The sequence below is a fragment of the Leptopilina boulardi genome, unplaced genomic scaffold, assembly GCF_019393585.1.
Source record: "Leptopilina boulardi isolate dan_hultmark-lab unplaced genomic scaffold, ZJU_Lbou_2.1 LbouV2_112, whole genome shotgun sequence".
Classification (NCBI taxonomy): domain Eukaryota; kingdom Metazoa; phylum Arthropoda; class Insecta; order Hymenoptera; family Figitidae; genus Leptopilina; species Leptopilina boulardi.
Window position 1 is genome coordinate 3424735 of NW_026137655.1, and position 16850 is coordinate 3441584.

Below are 16850 nucleotides of genomic sequence, written 5' to 3' on the forward strand. Positions count from 1 at the left end.
CATTGATACTTCATTTTCGAATGGTCGATTTTTTGAATCGCTATTATTTGACAATTTTTGAGGTGTTTCCTGAAAAATATACCGATTATCCTTTTTTAAAATTTAATTTTAAACTTAATTTAAAATTAAAATAAAATAATTTCAATTAGTAAAAAAAATTTATACCTTTTTTAAAGGGTACTCTAAATTATGTAATATTCGAGCTCTTCTCTCTAAATTTGGTGTATTTTCCGTTGATGAATTTGGAACCGATTTAGTAATTTCCGATGAATTTTCCATAATGTAATTAATGTCTTCATTTGGATAAACGGTGTTCTCGGCGAATATGCAATTGTCTATTAATCCCGTAATTATTAATAAAATCCAAGAAAGTGACGTTGTTTGTAAACTAATAATAAGCAACGTCAATCGAAACTTCATATTCCTGTAATTTCAAATTAATAAAATTGTTACTTTTGTAAAAAAAGTAACATTTAATAAAAGCAACAAAGTATTAGAAAAATAATTTTGTAAATTAAAATTATTTAATTAATTAATTAAATTGTAAAATTTAATTTCATTAACGATATTTCAGATTTAATGGTCCAATTGTTTATTTTTCAATTCTCGTGATAATTTGTTTTGCTTCATCGAGTATGTCCCATAAGAAAGTTACTGTTACCAATTATTACTTATTGCCATTATCTATAATTTGTATAGGTGCAACCGTCTTAATCAATGATCTATTGAATAACCAAAATTTATGAAGCATGTCATAGAACAAAAATATTCACTTTTTTATGAGCGAAAAAATAATTATTGTAAAAAAATGTCAAGATTTTTGTTTTAATTAATTATTTAATCAAAAAATTTGATTTGAATTTTTCACGCTTTTCGTTTCTATAGCTGGAGGAAAATTTTATATCCTATATTATTCTGACACTTTCCGGTAGCACTAAAATTTCATACACAATTATTCACTTTTTGCGTAAAATCAAATTTTTTTTTCACAGAGTAATGAAAAAGGGAAAAAAAATTTTTTCTATACCTTTTTTTGAAGTATCACGTACATAAAAAAACGGTTATAATAATACAGAATAATAGTCTATATAAAAATGTACAGAGCTAAAAAAATACAAATGTGACAAGAATTTTTATAAATCTTTAAAATTAATCAAAATTTATAAAAAATTTTGAAAATTGTGTTATCAATTAAGAATTTGTTTTGAAAAATAATAAATTTGATTTTATATTTTCGAGTTTTGATAAATAAATAATTGAAAATATAATATTGGAAAATTATTATTTTACAATTATTTATTAAACAAATAATTTTGTTTACAAAAAATTGTCACATTTACATTTCTAGGCAAAGCATGACGCTATCACTTCTTTTCATTCGCGATTGATTCCAGAAACTAATGAATTTCATCTTGACTGGTTTCTATTTAAACCGACTTCCATTACAGTGAAAAAGAGAGGGTATTCTTTCATCTTTCAGCGCAAACAATATACATAGATGATGAGTATATAAATTTAAGAATTTGTTTATAAATTTTATATATTTATAAATAATTTCATTTAAATATAATTATATGTATCGTAAATTCACTGTACAACTAAAATAATATTAGCTTCAATCGATGGTAGATTGAATTTTCAATCGTTGGTACTTATGTAGAATCGATAACATAATTGACAATCCGTGGTAGCTTTAATCGAATGAAATTAAATTAACAATTATCTTAATAATTAAATTCTTAATTAAATTTAAAATATCACTTTAAAATTAATTTAAACTTAGAGCTTTATAATTAAGAAAAAAATATAAACAAAAAAGTTTTTTTTCAGTTTCAAAATGATGAAATTTTTTATTTAAATTAAATATAATATTAATAATTTTTTAAAATTAAATTTATTAAAAGATTCTCTAAGGTATTTCTATAAACATAAAAATCGTTGCGATTATAAAAATGACTTTCATAACTATAATTATTTTGATTGAATACCGAAAAATTATACGTTATTACTAATAAAATTACTCTCATAACTTCGTTCGTCTTGTAGAACCATAACGGTGTGACTTTAATAGATTCATCGAATTTTATTGACAGGGAAAATCATTAAAATGAAGGGATCATTACAATGAATTTAAACCTCTTTTAATTTGCCATTATTTTTGTCAATATTATTACAGAATTGAATAATGATTATATAAGTTAAAGTTTTTGTGATAAAAATCATGTAACAGCTTCAAAAAATTGTATTATTATATAATTTACATAACTTCAATTTTTGGCAGCTTCAATATTTTATAAAACTTTTTTCTTTTATAGCTTCAATCATTAATATTTTAATTCTTGATAGCTTCAAAAATGATAAGTATAAATGAAAAAAAAATGTGTATAAAATTTTTATTTTTCTGTTTGGATTCGTAGGAACTTGAAAAGAAGAAAAAAAATTAAAAAACTGTATTATATCGACTTCACCTAATTCCCAGTCATGCTTCCACGCTGTTGACGTTCGCTTTGGACAATAAACTCTATAGTGTTGTTTATAATAATTTTTTTTTCCTCTTTTTTTTTTCATTTGTTCAAGCTGAAGTGCGGCCTGACATCATTTTGCACTCTAAATTTTGATGATGATTTCGTCATTAGCGGAATCTGCGGAAATTAAGAGAGGTCACGCGAACGCAACGGTTTATGATTCAAATGGGGCGCACTTGCGCGCCGGTCATTATTATTATTCGAGTGTGACAATTTCGCAAGTGATTGGTGAAGCTATGGATCACAAGTTTGCTACCGGTCACTATTTTTTTGTTTTTAATCTCTTTTATGGAATTTTTCATTAATCAAGAATTTCAAGAATAAAATTATATAACAATTGAAGTCAATTAGAAAAAAATGAATTCTTAAAAATATCTTTTCACAAAAACTTGACTTTTCTAAAGTCTAACCAAACATCATTACAAAATTTTTTTTTTGGCCAAATAATCATTTACATATCATGAGCGATCAGAGAAAAAGTATATTGGACAAATTATACGAATGTGGTGAGTTGATCAATTTCTCATTATCTTCACTGTTACTTAATAATTTACTGACACTGAAATTATTGTTTTTTTATATTACTTTAAATAAATGAAAAATTTATTTAAATTATTTAATTTATAAATATAAAATAATTATTATTAAAGTAAATTTAAATGAAATTCGTATTTAAAAATGCAAGTGGAATTTTTATATTTTAGTAAACAATGGTGTCGACTGGGGTATAAATTATACAAAACATCCTTGTCCTCCGAAAAAGAAATCTATGAAAAAAGGTTCAGATACATTTGAAGATGATTTGAGAAGGAAAAAAAATCGTGAATTAGAAAATAATGATAAATCAGGAAAAGATCAAGATTCTCAAGGGACAATAAGAGATTATCGAGATTTTCAAGAAAAATCACAAGATGATTCCGATTTTGAAAAGCGAAAAGATACAAAACCACCAGCGGAAGAACCACCTTGTTGTGATATTCCAATGCAGGTAAAAAAATACTATAATTATTTTTTCCAAAAAATTAATAATATTCATCTAAATATTTATTTTTCAAAAAATGTAAATGAGAAAAATGTATGTTTTTTTGAAAAATTAAAATGCGAAGCTATTTAAATTAAATAGATTTTGAAGTTAATTTTTTAGATTCAAATTTTTGAAAATAGCAATATTTTTCAGGATCCTTCTTCACCGTGCTATGAAACTCAAGACTTACATTGTCAATGTAAAAAAGTAAATTCGAATGAACCACGCGAACCTACTTCAGCCTGCGATTGTTCTCAACACGATAGACGTTACACGGGAAAAGAAACCCTTTTCGGTGAAGACATTCGATTAGAAAGAGCTTGAAGAACAAAAGGATTTTTTTTTGCAATAACTATTTTTATGAAAAAGTGTATAAAAACTGACGCTCAGCGGAGATTTTTTTGAAACAGAAAATTAAGAAAAGGTAATTATATTTGGCACAATAAACTAATTAACATTCAAGTGTCTTTTTTATATATAATTTTTTATTTATTCATTTATTAATCATAAAATAATAGTTTTAGAATTATAAAATTAAAAAGTGATTATATTATTACTATATTGTTATAAAATATTATCTAAAAATTTTAAATAATATAAAATTTAAAAATATATATTTTCCGATTTTTTAAAATTGAAATGTCTATGAAGTGCTGCCGCTTGCGTTTGAATTTCTAAACTTGTTACAATTTACTGAAACTTCTTTAGATTTAGTAGCAGATGGTAAACTATATTTATTTTATAAATGTGAAAATTTTTAACTTTTGATTCGCTTTTCTGAAAAATAACGTTTGGTATTTGAATTTTTATATTTTGTAAATTCAATACAGAAGAGTAATAGCAGTTCTCTACTAGATTTCTTAACATTTTTTTAAATTATCATCTGCTGATAACTGATTTTGTTTTAGTTTTCGACTCTTTGCCGTTTCCTTTCTTTAAAAAGTTTCCCACAATATTTATTTTAAAAAAATTTCAATTGAAATTTTTAATAATTCTAAAATTTTATTAATGTAAATAGTGACAATATTTCTCAATTTGAAAAATTGTATTTTTTTTCTATACATTATTTTTATTTAATAATTACATTTAAATTAAAAAAAATTATATTTTTACAGAAAATTATAAAACTGTTTTTGAAAATAATTTTACATTGTTTAAAATTATTATAACAGTTGTATATCTTTAAAGTAATTAGATAAAGGTGTGGAAACATTTTACTTTATTATGCATATATACATTATGAAATGTAATTCTCAAACTTTAATGTCAGTCTTTAAAATTTAACGACTTTTTCCCCACTTTAAAATTGTTTTTAATTATATTATTATAACTTTTGATTATATTTCTCAATATTTTTCGGAAAATATTTTTTAATAAAATAAAAAAAAAAGAAAATATTTTCAATGAATGTTCGAGAAACTTTTTAATGTAAATTTCCCTACGTTTTGTAGTAAAAGAAAAGTTTTTTTTTAAACATTTATTTTCACCCAGAAAACTGTACGATTTGAATGTTAAAGCTTGAAAGTAATTATCTTGAAAACTTCCATTTTTAGGAGGTCGTGATTCCTTTTCGTATATAGCAAATCTTTATCTTTTAGTTCAACATGAATATGTATGAAACTGCGTCTTGATGGGGGAAGGAAAAAAAAGGCAAAAAGGAACGGTTATATGAATATTAAAGCAAATCAATGTTTCTGCACTTTTCTTAAATCAATTTTTCCTGTCTTCTAAAATCTACATTTTCAATGATAAATTACAAAAGCAATTGGAATAATAAAAGAGGGAGAGATATCGAGGAGGAAAGTCAGACAGCGGTTTTAAATTCTTGTCATTTTTTTTCTATCAGTAGTAAAAGACAGTTTCAATCAGACAAAATATGAAATATCTATTGACTAGTGGTAAAAAAGAATTTTAATTAGAGAAAAACATTAAATTTTTGTTATTCATAGATCTCAGTAGAAAATGCGTTTTATAGTCAGACGAGTATAAATTGATTTATCAAAAAGAACTTTAAATGTTACATAAAATATGTATAAAATATTAAATAAATTTATGCTCAACGATGTGTAAAAATGAGAGAATTTAGTTTAAATTGATTCATCAAAAGGACCTGAGAGAAACGTCTAGTTTATTTGGTTTATAATCAGCTTTGAGCTCCTTTGTCCGTTTGTATCCAATTATTTTCTGATCCATGTTCTAATTAGTCTGAATGGAGCCACTATTGAAGATCATAATGGTTTGTGTAGTCCCTTTTGCTATGTCACTGACACATGCAGGTGTTAACATTTTGACAGACTTAAATTAAACTGTCATGATAATATTCTTACTATTTAGTATATATTTCTGGAATAATTTTTTTCATCATTAGAAAATAATAATTAATAGTACAAAATAATTGTATATACAATAAACAAAATAAATAAAATTAGTCGTTTAGGACTTTTTTTTGGTAATTTTTTTATTTATAAAAAATAATTGCCTTGTAAATTTTATAGTAAGAAGAAAAACGTGTATGATTCAGCAAAGAGTACTCGATCTCGTAAATAGTATAAAAGCAGGTTGTCTTACTCATAAATAGTCGTCTAATAACTCGGAAACCGAAAACTTCGATTCAACTGCAATAAAGGAAGTTTCACCAGAAAACTTTATAGCTGTAAAACTTTCTACACACATGATAGATTTTCTTTAGCATCTTTGACCTTTAATCGTTTCCTTAATCTGGAAAGAAAAATTGCCGAGGGGGAATTTACTAGTTAAAAACGTGTACACTTGACTACCGGTATTACACCTCATATTACCCTTATTACTAAGTTATTACACGTTATTACAGAGTATTACACATTATTACAGATTTTTTTGCGTTATTACAGCACCGTAATAACACATAATTACACGGTATTACACGTTATTACACAAGTATTACAGGAAGAGTGTACACTTGACTACCTGAGTATATTCCCCCTCGAAAATTGCTTGCTTTGAATCTAATTATCATTTTTCTTTAAAATTTTTTTTATCTATTTTTAATTATTAATTTTATATTATTTTTTATTTACTATATTTTGTCCTCAAAACTTAGTTTTATTTATTATTATAAAAGTGTTTTTATTATATTTTATATCAGATTATTTTTTACTACCTTCCTCCCTCATCTCTTATATAAATTCAGTTGTAAAAAAAAGTTGCAGTCAGGCAGAATGGTTTCATTATGTAATTTTAATCAGAAGTAAAACAGTAAAAATTTTCATTAATTTTTCTTTTTATTTCACATTTATATTGTGCACAGTGAACCTTTAACAATATTCAAAATGCGATTATTTGCTGGCTGAACTGGTCGGCTGTTTTCCAAATCTCCATGCATTAAATTTATCTTCCTAATTTCTGCCATCTACAAACGAGAATTATTTTTTCTTTTCTCTTTAACAGTGTATAAATATTTCACGATTTTTGTAAACTATTTAAAAATTTACAATGATAATAATTAATTATTGGCAATTTTATTATAATTAATTATTATTTAATTGTTAAAATTAATTTTTTTTTGTAATTCATTGATGAAAAATTAATTTTTATTGCAAGTGGAAAAAATTGTTGACCTGTTCATTAGTGATTTTACGAATTTTTCCCGCCAGTATCCAAGTTACTGTTTGATGACATGGAGGTGTGGTTAACGATCCTTGGTACATGATAAATTTTATTTCTTCCATTAAATTAAAAATCTTAAGGGGAAATGGCGTTATTGATGATTTTTCGTCTGCTTTTTTTATTTTCATCAAATTCTCTACTAAAGGTTTAAGTGTAGAACCATCGTTTTTATTACAAATCTATATTTAAGTATTTTATTTTAACTTGATTATTCTATTTTAAACATTAAAAAATACACTAAAAAAATTAAAGTACCGTAAAAAATATTCCAATCACCGCGAGACCATTAGGTTTATCTTGAGCATCTTGTAATGAACAGTAAAAATCATTATAATGTACCATATGCATTTCTAAAGGAAAACTAGTAAAATAATAATTTAATTAAATTTTAATTTCATAATTTAATTTTTCAATGCTAATTACAGTTAATTATAATTATGATTTTAATTGCAAATATAATTAACGATGTAATTAATTTATTATTAATTAGAAATTTATTTTTCTTCTGTTTGAAAAAAATTGTTTTGTATTTTATTATTCTGTAAAGAAAAGAAATCTTACTGTTTTCCATTAACAGTATGTTCACTTCCTCTGTTATTTCTACAGCCCCAATGGAAATGAATGCTGTCTAGAATGTATGTTCCATTAAGAGATCCACCTTCCACACTTGGCTCTTCAGATGAATATACAGGATTAATTACAACTAGATTTAGAATAAAAAATGGATTTTTATCTAAATGTAAATTCAATCTGTTTAAAAAAGGGTTCATACAAATATTATGCTTTTTTCATTAGTAAAAATCAGTTTGTTGAAAAATCAAATTTTTCATATTTTAGAATAGAAAAAGTTTTTAAATTTTTGTATTTAATTAGAAAAAGCCCGTTCTAGTCAGACATAACGATTTAATTTCATGTAATATTTTAAAATTAGTAGTAAAAGTAAGTTGAAGTCAGACTTTTTGTAATTGTGGCAAAAACAAAGTTAATATTAAATAGAAAATAATAAACATATTTTAGAAAGTTATTATTAAAAATATTTTTCGATTTACCAGTGTGGCCATTATTCTTTAAATACATTTCTCGTGGTTGTTGATCGTGACCCTTGAATCTGATTGGATTGTTGATTTCAGTTTTTATGTGGCTTGTGTTAATATCCAAAGGAGACTGAGATTTCCCAGCGCAATCTGGATACTGTTTATACCACTCATTTTTATGCTGATAGTCAAATGCTTTTGGGGTTTAGAAAAATATATATATTACATTTTACAAAAATAAAACATGATTTTCAGATTAAAAAATATGTAAATCTTTTCTTTATTTCGTATAATAAAATAGAAAAACTTTTTCTTACATTGGATTTCGAAAAGTTGACTTACGAAAGTAATAACATAAAATATATTTCCCAAGTAGATTTTCATTTGGTATTTTGGATTATGAGATTAAAAATTTTCTACAATAAAATCATTTTACTTATTTTTTAAAAGTATATATTTTACTTGTTTCATTTCCTTTCGAAAAAATATGTTTAGGTCTTTATTGTGGATCAAAATATCAAAATCAATACACAATGTTTAGATATATTTCAACTGTCATGTTCAGAGCGTGTCTTGAAGTAATTTGAAGTTGGTAAGAGAGCGGATATTAAACTAGTTTCATACTTTTTCAATGTTCAATAAGTTATTGGCGCAATAGAAAACCCGAACAAATAAAAGTTTACACACAAGAAAATTTTAAACCAATAATTTTCCTGCAAAGTGAAACTTTGTATATATATATACATGTCAATTGTTGGAAAATTTATGCCATTAGAGAATATTTTATATCTTAAATTTTTCTAAATAGAGACTTTTTTTAACTATTTCAAAATCAAAGTTGAATAATGTAATTCGAAAGTTGAAGTGGTTTTAATTTATGAAATAAATATAGAAGAGAAAATAAATATCAAACTCTCACGACGTTCAACCAGAGAAATAGTTTTTACAAATGATTTATAGTTTTGCTACCAGAAAATATTTCACATACGTCTATAAGAGCAAGTCATTCCACTGTCTGGAATGTGTGAGTTGGCTAGACTTTATTATTTCGCGGTAGAGAATGAATTTATACGAAATTGCCAATATATTTATTGATTTCTAATCAATTCTTTTCTATTTCGAAATAAAAGAAGCAAATCAATATTTTTACATTTCTGAAAAAATTGACTTTTTTATTTTCATTTAAGAAAAAGAATTTAATTTTTTTTTGAGTTAATGTCATTGATTTCTATATGTGCGAATATTTCTTTAATTAGTCGTTTTGTAGTTTTAATAGATTTAAACTTTAATTTTTGGAAAGAGGGCATTATATAGGTTGGCTCTTGTCGACTTTGCAGACACGGTAAAATTTACGGCTGCTGCAGCAAGCACTTTGATATAATTGAACAAACCCGAGGATTGATTTTCACAAAGGATCTATAGCAGGAAAGTACTTTCGCAAACTCATTTTCCTTTAAAAAAGTGTAAACAAAATTATTGTAATTTTAAACTTTATTTGTATGGGTAAAACATTATTGATCTAATTAGAAATTCTTTTTTAAATAACTTAAAAATATTTTTTCAAGATTTTCACTTGCGATATCGAAAATTTAAAAGCAGTTTTTTTAATATATTTCGAATATATTTTTATTGAAGATTTTAAATTAAAATTTTATTCTTTTTTTGCAAAAATATATTTCGGATATTAATGAAATTAAAATGTCTTTTAAAAACGGAATTTTTAAATAAATTATTTCACTTTATTATAAATATTAAAAATGTAAGTAATTTAGTTGGTTTTTTTGGTGAAAATAAAAAGTCGGAAAAATATGAAGTTTTTTTTTGTTTTTTAAAGTAGTTTTTGAAGTATAGTAACGTCAGTTTCTCTTATGTGATACATGCACCACTATATATCTATTCTGCCACAAAAACCCAAGGGACGATGCACTCAATTGTTTCACTCGAGAATGTGAAACACGAGAAACTGGCTTAGAAGAGCTTTACCCCCTTGCCTGGGAAAGAATAGTGTTGGAAAAGGCTAAAATAGAATGTGGGTTCGTTGAATGAGAGGAAGCTTCCTAAAAATCCATTCAGCGCGAGAAGGGCATTTCGCGATCCCCGTTGTTGTGGAACAGCATTTTTCTCCCCTTAACCAGAATCGATCCTTTGAGAAAACTTGGGTAAGGTAAACCACCCCCTTCTCATTTTTTTTTCTCTCTCTCTATCACCGAGAAATGGCCGTTTCGTATACAAAAAGAAAAACGTTTTTTCTTACACGTGTTATAAACCTAAAATGTTTTTTGTCGAGATAAATTGTTTTTAAAAAATTAAAAAAAAATTACTTTTTAAAAATTATATTTTGGGAAACTAATTAAGAAGAACTTTTACAAATTTTTTACTATTTTTTTTATGTAAAATTTTTTTTGAAGGAAATATTTTTCTTTTTTACAAAAAGGAAGGTATAGGGAAAAGATTGGTAGGAAATTTTGAAGGAATCCTGTCAATAATGTAATGGAACGTCGTAATTAGTGAATTAGAGTCGTTTCTCACATCGTTAAAAAAAGAAGAAGGACTTGGTTGCTAAGGTTGAGGCGTTGAAGATTGAATAGGAACTTGATTTTGATTTATATCTATTCGCATTGGGTTCACGTATTTCTCGTTCCTTTTCTCAAATTTCCATTTATGGATTTCTGATGACATCTCCAGACGAGTCTTTTCCCTTCACTTTATATATAAGGACGTCTGATATGAACCACATCTTTCAAAACTTTATATGATATGCGAGAACAATCAATTATCAACAATTGTTTTAATTTTTTAATTTTAATTTTTTTAATTTATATTTTAAAAAATATAAATATATTTTTCCTAAATCGTAGACTTTTCTAAAAGTTTTATATAATTATTTTCTTTCAGTAGATAATTGATATAAATTTCCCAATTTAATGAATTTATCTCCGATTATTCTGTCTATCTTTTTTTTTTCTTAATTATTGATTTCCAAATATAAAGAAAAAGATAAATTTGTCGGATATAAATTCTCATTAAGGAATAAATTAAATTTATTCATGTTCGATTATATCTTTTGTTTTCATTAATTGTTTCTTATTATTATAGTATTAGTATAGAAAAAGTCACTCAGTAAATTAAATTCTAATTGATGAAAATTCTTCGGATGATAATTATTTCTCGAAAACATGTCAAGACAATCTAATCCAAGAACTCTTGAAAAAAATCTAAACTGTTTAAAATTTAATTTGCGATTAATGTAAATGAAAATAGTTTTCTATTGAAAAAAAAATCGAGGAAACTCCCTTTTACACGAATTGACTGTAATTATTTGAAAAAAAAACTCGTTAGTAGATAGTTGAAAAGTATTAGGACATTTGGGATTCTTTTTTATCTATTATGGAGAAAGAGAAAGAGTATTATGGAAAAATAAAAGACTATTTATCCACGAAGTTTAACTCTGTATTTGTATTCAATCTCTTTCACGAACAACGACTATAAGGAAAAAAAGAGAAAAAAAGAGAAAAAAAGAAAGACAATAGATCGAGAGAGATGCGAGGTGTATCACCAACTCTCGGATGTTGCATGCACGTGAATAGTCTGCCAATGGAAAGTTGAAAAAGAGCGTTTAGGTCTATCGACGAGTCTATCCCCCAATCCCCTATTTTGAAACGCTGCCACTATTATATACCTTAGCGCGTTTCGCGATCGACCTGATAAACGTGAGAATTGGCTGGAACGTGACGTTAATTGGAAAGCAATCCTATCCCGCAATGCTCGATCGATGTAGAATCGACGATTTAGGATGAACCAAGGGACGACGAGAACTTCACTTGCATTTAAAAACCTCCATCGCACTAAATAGAAAATGTTTTTATTTTATATCGAGCAAACGCATAAAAGAAAAATAAAAAGCGAGAGGGAAAAATTAATTTCCATTAGAAATTTATTTTCTTTTGGAATATTTATTATTTCCACTAATTACACTTTTGTGTATCTGAAAACTGTTTGTCTGACTATAACTGACTTTTCTACTTATATATAGAATTAATCAAAATTTAGTCGTTTTTGTTTGATCCGATATTGACTATTACTACTGATTGGAGAGAAATGAAAATTTATTTGAGACTGACTAAAAATCACTTTTACTACTCATTTCAAGGATTTAAGTATTGTTTTGACTGACTAACACTGTCTTTTTCCACTGATATCTAATTAATGGAAAATTATTTTATTTTGTCATTAAATTGGATTTTGTTACTACTTCTAAAAATTCAAGAATTAAAGAACTTTTTGCCTGACTGTAACTAGGTTTTTCTACTAATATTAAAAAAAATATTTTTGTTTGACCAAAACTGACCTTTACTACTGATTTCTAATAAGTGGAAATTTATTGGTTTTTGTCTGACTATAACAACTTTTTACTACTGATTTCTATAAAATGAAAATTTATTTACGATAGTCTGACTAAAACCGACTTGCAATTCTAAGTATAAGGCTTTAAGTACTGTGAAACATTTTGTCTGACTACATCGGGCTGTATTATTAATATCTAATTAATGGAAAATTATTATTATTATTAGTCTGACTAAAAGTGGCTTTTATTTTTATTAACAAAGTGTCGAGAATAAAAAAAGGTTCTGTCTGACTAAAACTTACCGCTTCTACTTATTGTATAATTAATAAAAATTTATTTGTTTTTGTCTGACCTAAAATTGACTTTTACTACTGATTTCAAAGAAATGAGAGTTTTTTTGTTTTTATCTGGCTATAGCAAATTAAAATTAATTTAATTAATAACAATTAATTAACTAATTAAAATTATCCATTACTACTAATGTTACAATAAAAATATGATTTCTTACAAAAATAAAAGTTAAAAAATCTTAATCATGATAAATTGTGAAATAATTATAATTAGATAAATTTCCAGAAAAGTGTCAAGTAGATCTTTTTATAGCAGTTTAATTTGGAAAAAGATTGTCTCGGGTTTGGGCAACAGTTTTAGTTTGGGAAAACAAAAAGTGTCATTGGGACACTTTAATTTGATAAAAATCCGCGAATGTTGTATATATATACTGAATGTAACATATAAGGGTATAAGAAATTCTTGAAAATGGTGCAAGGAACGAGCCGTCTGGACGAAAGAATGGTAGCGCAATTCCATTTGTCCCATTTCAAAGTAAAATAGCTTATATATAAGAAATAAAATGTCTCCCAACAGCCCAGCTTGTGGTATTTCACGAGCAGCTAAAGTCACGGATAAGGAGATCTTCTTGCACAGAAGATAGGTTGATATGGAAATCTTCAACAAGGGCTCCCAGGGTTTTCCAAGAGACGCTCTAGTAATTCGATTTTGAGCCATGAATACTTTTATGGATCTTGCTTTCGATTTCATATCAACTTGCCAAAAATTTCAGGAACATAACATATCGCTTCATCAAATTCAAATTGGAAAAAAGAACCATTCACATTTGAATTTTTTCACACTTTAAAATTTATTAGAAAAATTAATTTTTGAAATTAATAAAAATTAAAAATTCATTTATTTTAATTTATTGTATTCAAATTAAGTTAAAAAGAAAATCAGAATTTGATTATTGTAATATTTGTCGAAAGCTAAAATACTTAATTCCATAATATTTTTATAAGTAATAGAGTAAAAAGGGTGGATTTTGTAAAATGAAACCCATTGATTTTTTCCATTTCCTGAAAAGTGAGAGAGAGAGAGAGGAATATGGATTTACGACACTATTTGACCGCGTTCAGAGAAAATCGAGGGGTAGATTTCCCTAAGGTTTCAAATTCCAAGAGGAATTGTGTTTGGATACGAAATAATGTAAAGGTTTCTCAAATTACATGTGCTGTGAAAAACTCAATATTTTTCCCAATTCATCTCGTTTCACAAATGACACGGATATTGCAAAAAAAAAATATTTATCTAAATATTAAATTGTATTTTTAAAAATTTTAAGATAGTTAATATTTTTTTACTAATTTTTTAATATTTCTATTTTTTTCTAATATTTTCTTTTTCTGAAGATAATATTTTAAAGTGTGTGGAGAATTTCAAATATAAGATGGAAGGCCGGATATGTTATGTTCCGTTCATATATTCGATAGTATATGTCTATTTTTGTTAGTATGCAAGAAATGCTCAAGAAAGAGGAAGTCAAGTGTAAAATATCTTGGTAAAATAAGCGCTTCACTAAGAATTTACGAGGAAATGTTAAATCCTGCAAAAAATATGTTCTCACAGAAAGATTCATGAAGGTATAAGCCATTCAAGGACTGATTGCAAACTTTCACGTGTGTCAAAATATATGTTTAGAAAAATTTTTATTAAGATTTTTTTCCAATTTATAAGAATTTAAAACTGACTTACTACTGAAAAATTATAAAATTATAAATTTATTTACAAATAAATTTCTTTGATGCTGATACATTTTCGTGAAAAATTCACGTGTGTCTACTTTTCTGAAAAACACTTTGTTTTTATTTTCAATATTTTTATATAGCTCTGCGGTCGTACTACTTGTTTTTAATGCAACCTCTTATATGAAATATGAACTCTTAACGTATATGTCAGGAAGTTCTGCATTTTTAAAACACAAAAACTATATTTTTAAATTAGAAACAAGGGATTATTCAGTTTTTTATAAGAAATTCTAACAGATGAAGAAAACTGAAATATATATATATATAAATGCATTTGATTAGTTATCGATTGCTTTTGCCAGAGGATGGTGTGTATTCAATTTCTATATACTGTTAAAGTTTTTATAGCTTTCGTCTTATATTCAGCTAGCAATTTCCCTATCGTTCCTCATTTCTTTTCCTTTAGGAGGTGTTACTGAAGAGATGATATGGAAAATACCAGTGCGCAAAACGAGATAAAAACAGATCATCCTGTTTTATAAGCAAGGATTAGTGTAAACTTTTACAGTAATATTCGTATATATTTTCTTTTCGCTTGGAAAATTTTCTTTTATTTTAAAAATAAAACTTTTTTTTTATATTGTAATTTTGTTCAAGTTATATTTATAGAAAAGAAGAATTTGGATAAAATTTGGATTTAGAGATAAGAACTATTTTTTATTGAAGAGGAATCAAAGAAAAACACAATATAAATAATAGTTAAAAATTGGAGATGCGGAAAAATCGTAGGAAATAAATCTTTCGTTAACTATTGCATAATTGCCAGCTATTTTAGTATTCCTGGGGTTTAATGTCTCGGCAACGAATGTATCAGTGCGCGTTATATGTTTCGTACTACTCGCGAAAAAGAAGAATAATCACTACTCATTAAACTCTTTCTCGTTATTCAACTCCATTTATTCTCTGACCCTAACAAATTTTTAATACCACCCGAGACTTTAAACGCCAAGTCAAAAACTTTTTCTTAAATTTCAATAATTTCAATTCATAAAATTTTCTTTTCACATTTTTTTATATATATATAATAATAATAAAAAATATATCTTCATATGAAAAAGCAATTTATGGAAAAATGTTAAACATTTGAAATATGTGTAGTAAAAAAATATAGAGACCATTACGAAATATATAATAAATTTTTCTCGTATTTTTCTATTATTTTGTACTAGTTTCCTTATATTGAGAAAATTTTTCCTTGTACTTGCAGTTATGTAGCATTACAAATGTTACCTTTCTAAATTACCTGACATGAAAGATAACAATTTGTGATGAGGGGAATAAAAGAATGTCAAAAATTTATTGTATCATCTCCCCCTTATGAGAAAATTTTTTTTTCAACCCCTAATCCTGTCAAATTTCTTCCCTAGAAATATGCCCATAATTATCCTCTATTGAATTTTTATAAAAGAAAATTATTTATCAAGTTTCCAAAAAAAAATTTTTAATTCGAGTATCAAAAATGTAATGAATCATTTATGTGAAAATGTTTTGGTTTGTAAAAATAAAATAAAAAAAGTGGATATTATGCGAAAAAAAATATCAAGTTAATTAGATCAGAGTCACACAAGATTCACGAGAAGCTGATAGAGGTGAAGGGACGACAAAAAAATTCCTTGATCCAATCGATTTATCGGGAAAAATGTCTGCTCCCGAGTTTCTTTCCTTTTGACATTCATGCCCTCCTTTCCATCGCTCCTTCTAAAATCCCTATATCTGATCTCTCGGGACAAAGGGATTACTTTAAACGGAACTGGCTCATCTTTCCTTCTTCGTGGTATGGTACCCAATAAAACCTAGGAGGTCAACCCTCAAAGGCTGCACTTCTAAACTGAGAAACTAGATCCAGAATGACAGAAGACTTGGTGTCTTTCAACAAATTGATCCTTTTATTTGCTGAAAATCGAAAAAATTCACGATATGTCCTTTTTTTCCCTTTTTCTCGTTCTCTTTCTGGTTTTCTTAAAAAAAAGACTAATATTACGTATTACAATATTGATATGTAATAATTATAAATTTCTAATTTTGAAAACTGATAATGATTTTTAACTTTCGAAATAAGGACATGTTTTTTTTTTGTAAATTTATGTGACCATTTTGATCGATATTTTATCAAGATATGTGGAGTAAAGATGCGCCTGGTCTGTAAACTTTCGTGGACGATTGACTTTCAATATTAAATTCAGAAAGAATGACGAT

General features: G+C 25.9%; 2 protein-coding genes across 2 annotated transcripts; one reads left to right on the top strand and one right to left on the bottom strand.

The window, feature by feature from the left end:
- The first annotated feature begins 2583 nt into the window (after positions 1 to 2583).
- LOC127279167 (uncharacterized) lies at positions 2584 to 4011 on the top strand. The gene is made up of 3 exons (XM_051301372.1): positions 2584 to 3031; positions 3230 to 3513; positions 3703 to 4011. The coding sequence occupies exons 1-3, from the start codon at positions 2986 to 2988 to the stop codon at positions 3871 to 3873; spliced, it is 501 nt and encodes a 166-aa protein (XP_051157329.1). The 5' UTR covers positions 2584 to 2985; the 3' UTR covers positions 3874 to 4011.
- Positions 4012 to 5671: 1660 nt separating this feature from the next.
- LOC127278636 (carbonic anhydrase 2-like) lies at positions 5672 to 8793 on the bottom strand. The gene is made up of 8 exons (XM_051300438.1): positions 8546 to 8793; positions 8244 to 8423; positions 7756 to 7897; positions 7450 to 7555; positions 7146 to 7373; positions 6689 to 6937; positions 6118 to 6267; positions 5672 to 5892 (listed from the first exon to the last, which is right to left on the bottom strand). The coding sequence occupies exons 1-6, from the start codon at positions 8610 to 8612 to the stop codon at positions 6821 to 6823; spliced, it is 840 nt and encodes a 279-aa protein (XP_051156395.1). The 5' UTR covers positions 8613 to 8793; the 3' UTR covers positions 5672 to 5892; positions 6118 to 6267; positions 6689 to 6820.
- Between the last annotated feature and the right edge of the window lie 8057 nt (positions 8794 to 16850).

Bases quoted from the DNA above. Each gene is read 5' to 3' on its own strand.
- LOC127279167 (XM_051301372.1), top strand. From the start codon at position 2,986: ATGAGCGATCAGAGAAAAAGTATATTGGACAAATTATACGAATGTG. The intron at 3,032-3,229 runs GTGAGTTGATCA...TTTATATTTTAG, and splicing joins GGACAAATTATACGAATGTG to TAAACAATGGTGTCGACTGG. The intron at 3,514-3,702 runs GTAAAAAAATAC...AATATTTTTCAG, and splicing joins GTTGTGATATTCCAATGCAG to GATCCTTCTTCACCGTGCTA.
- LOC127278636 (XM_051300438.1), bottom strand. From the start codon at position 8,612: ATGAAAATCTACTTGGGAAATATATTTTATGTTATTACTTTCGTAAGT. The intron at 7,556-7,755 runs GTAAGATTTCTT...TTATTTTACTAG, and splicing joins CATACTGTTAATGGAAAACA to TTTTCCTTTAGAAATGCATA. The intron at 7,374-7,449 runs GTACTTTAATTT...ACTTAAATATAG, and splicing joins TGATTGGAATATTTTTTACG to ATTTGTAATAAAAACGATGG.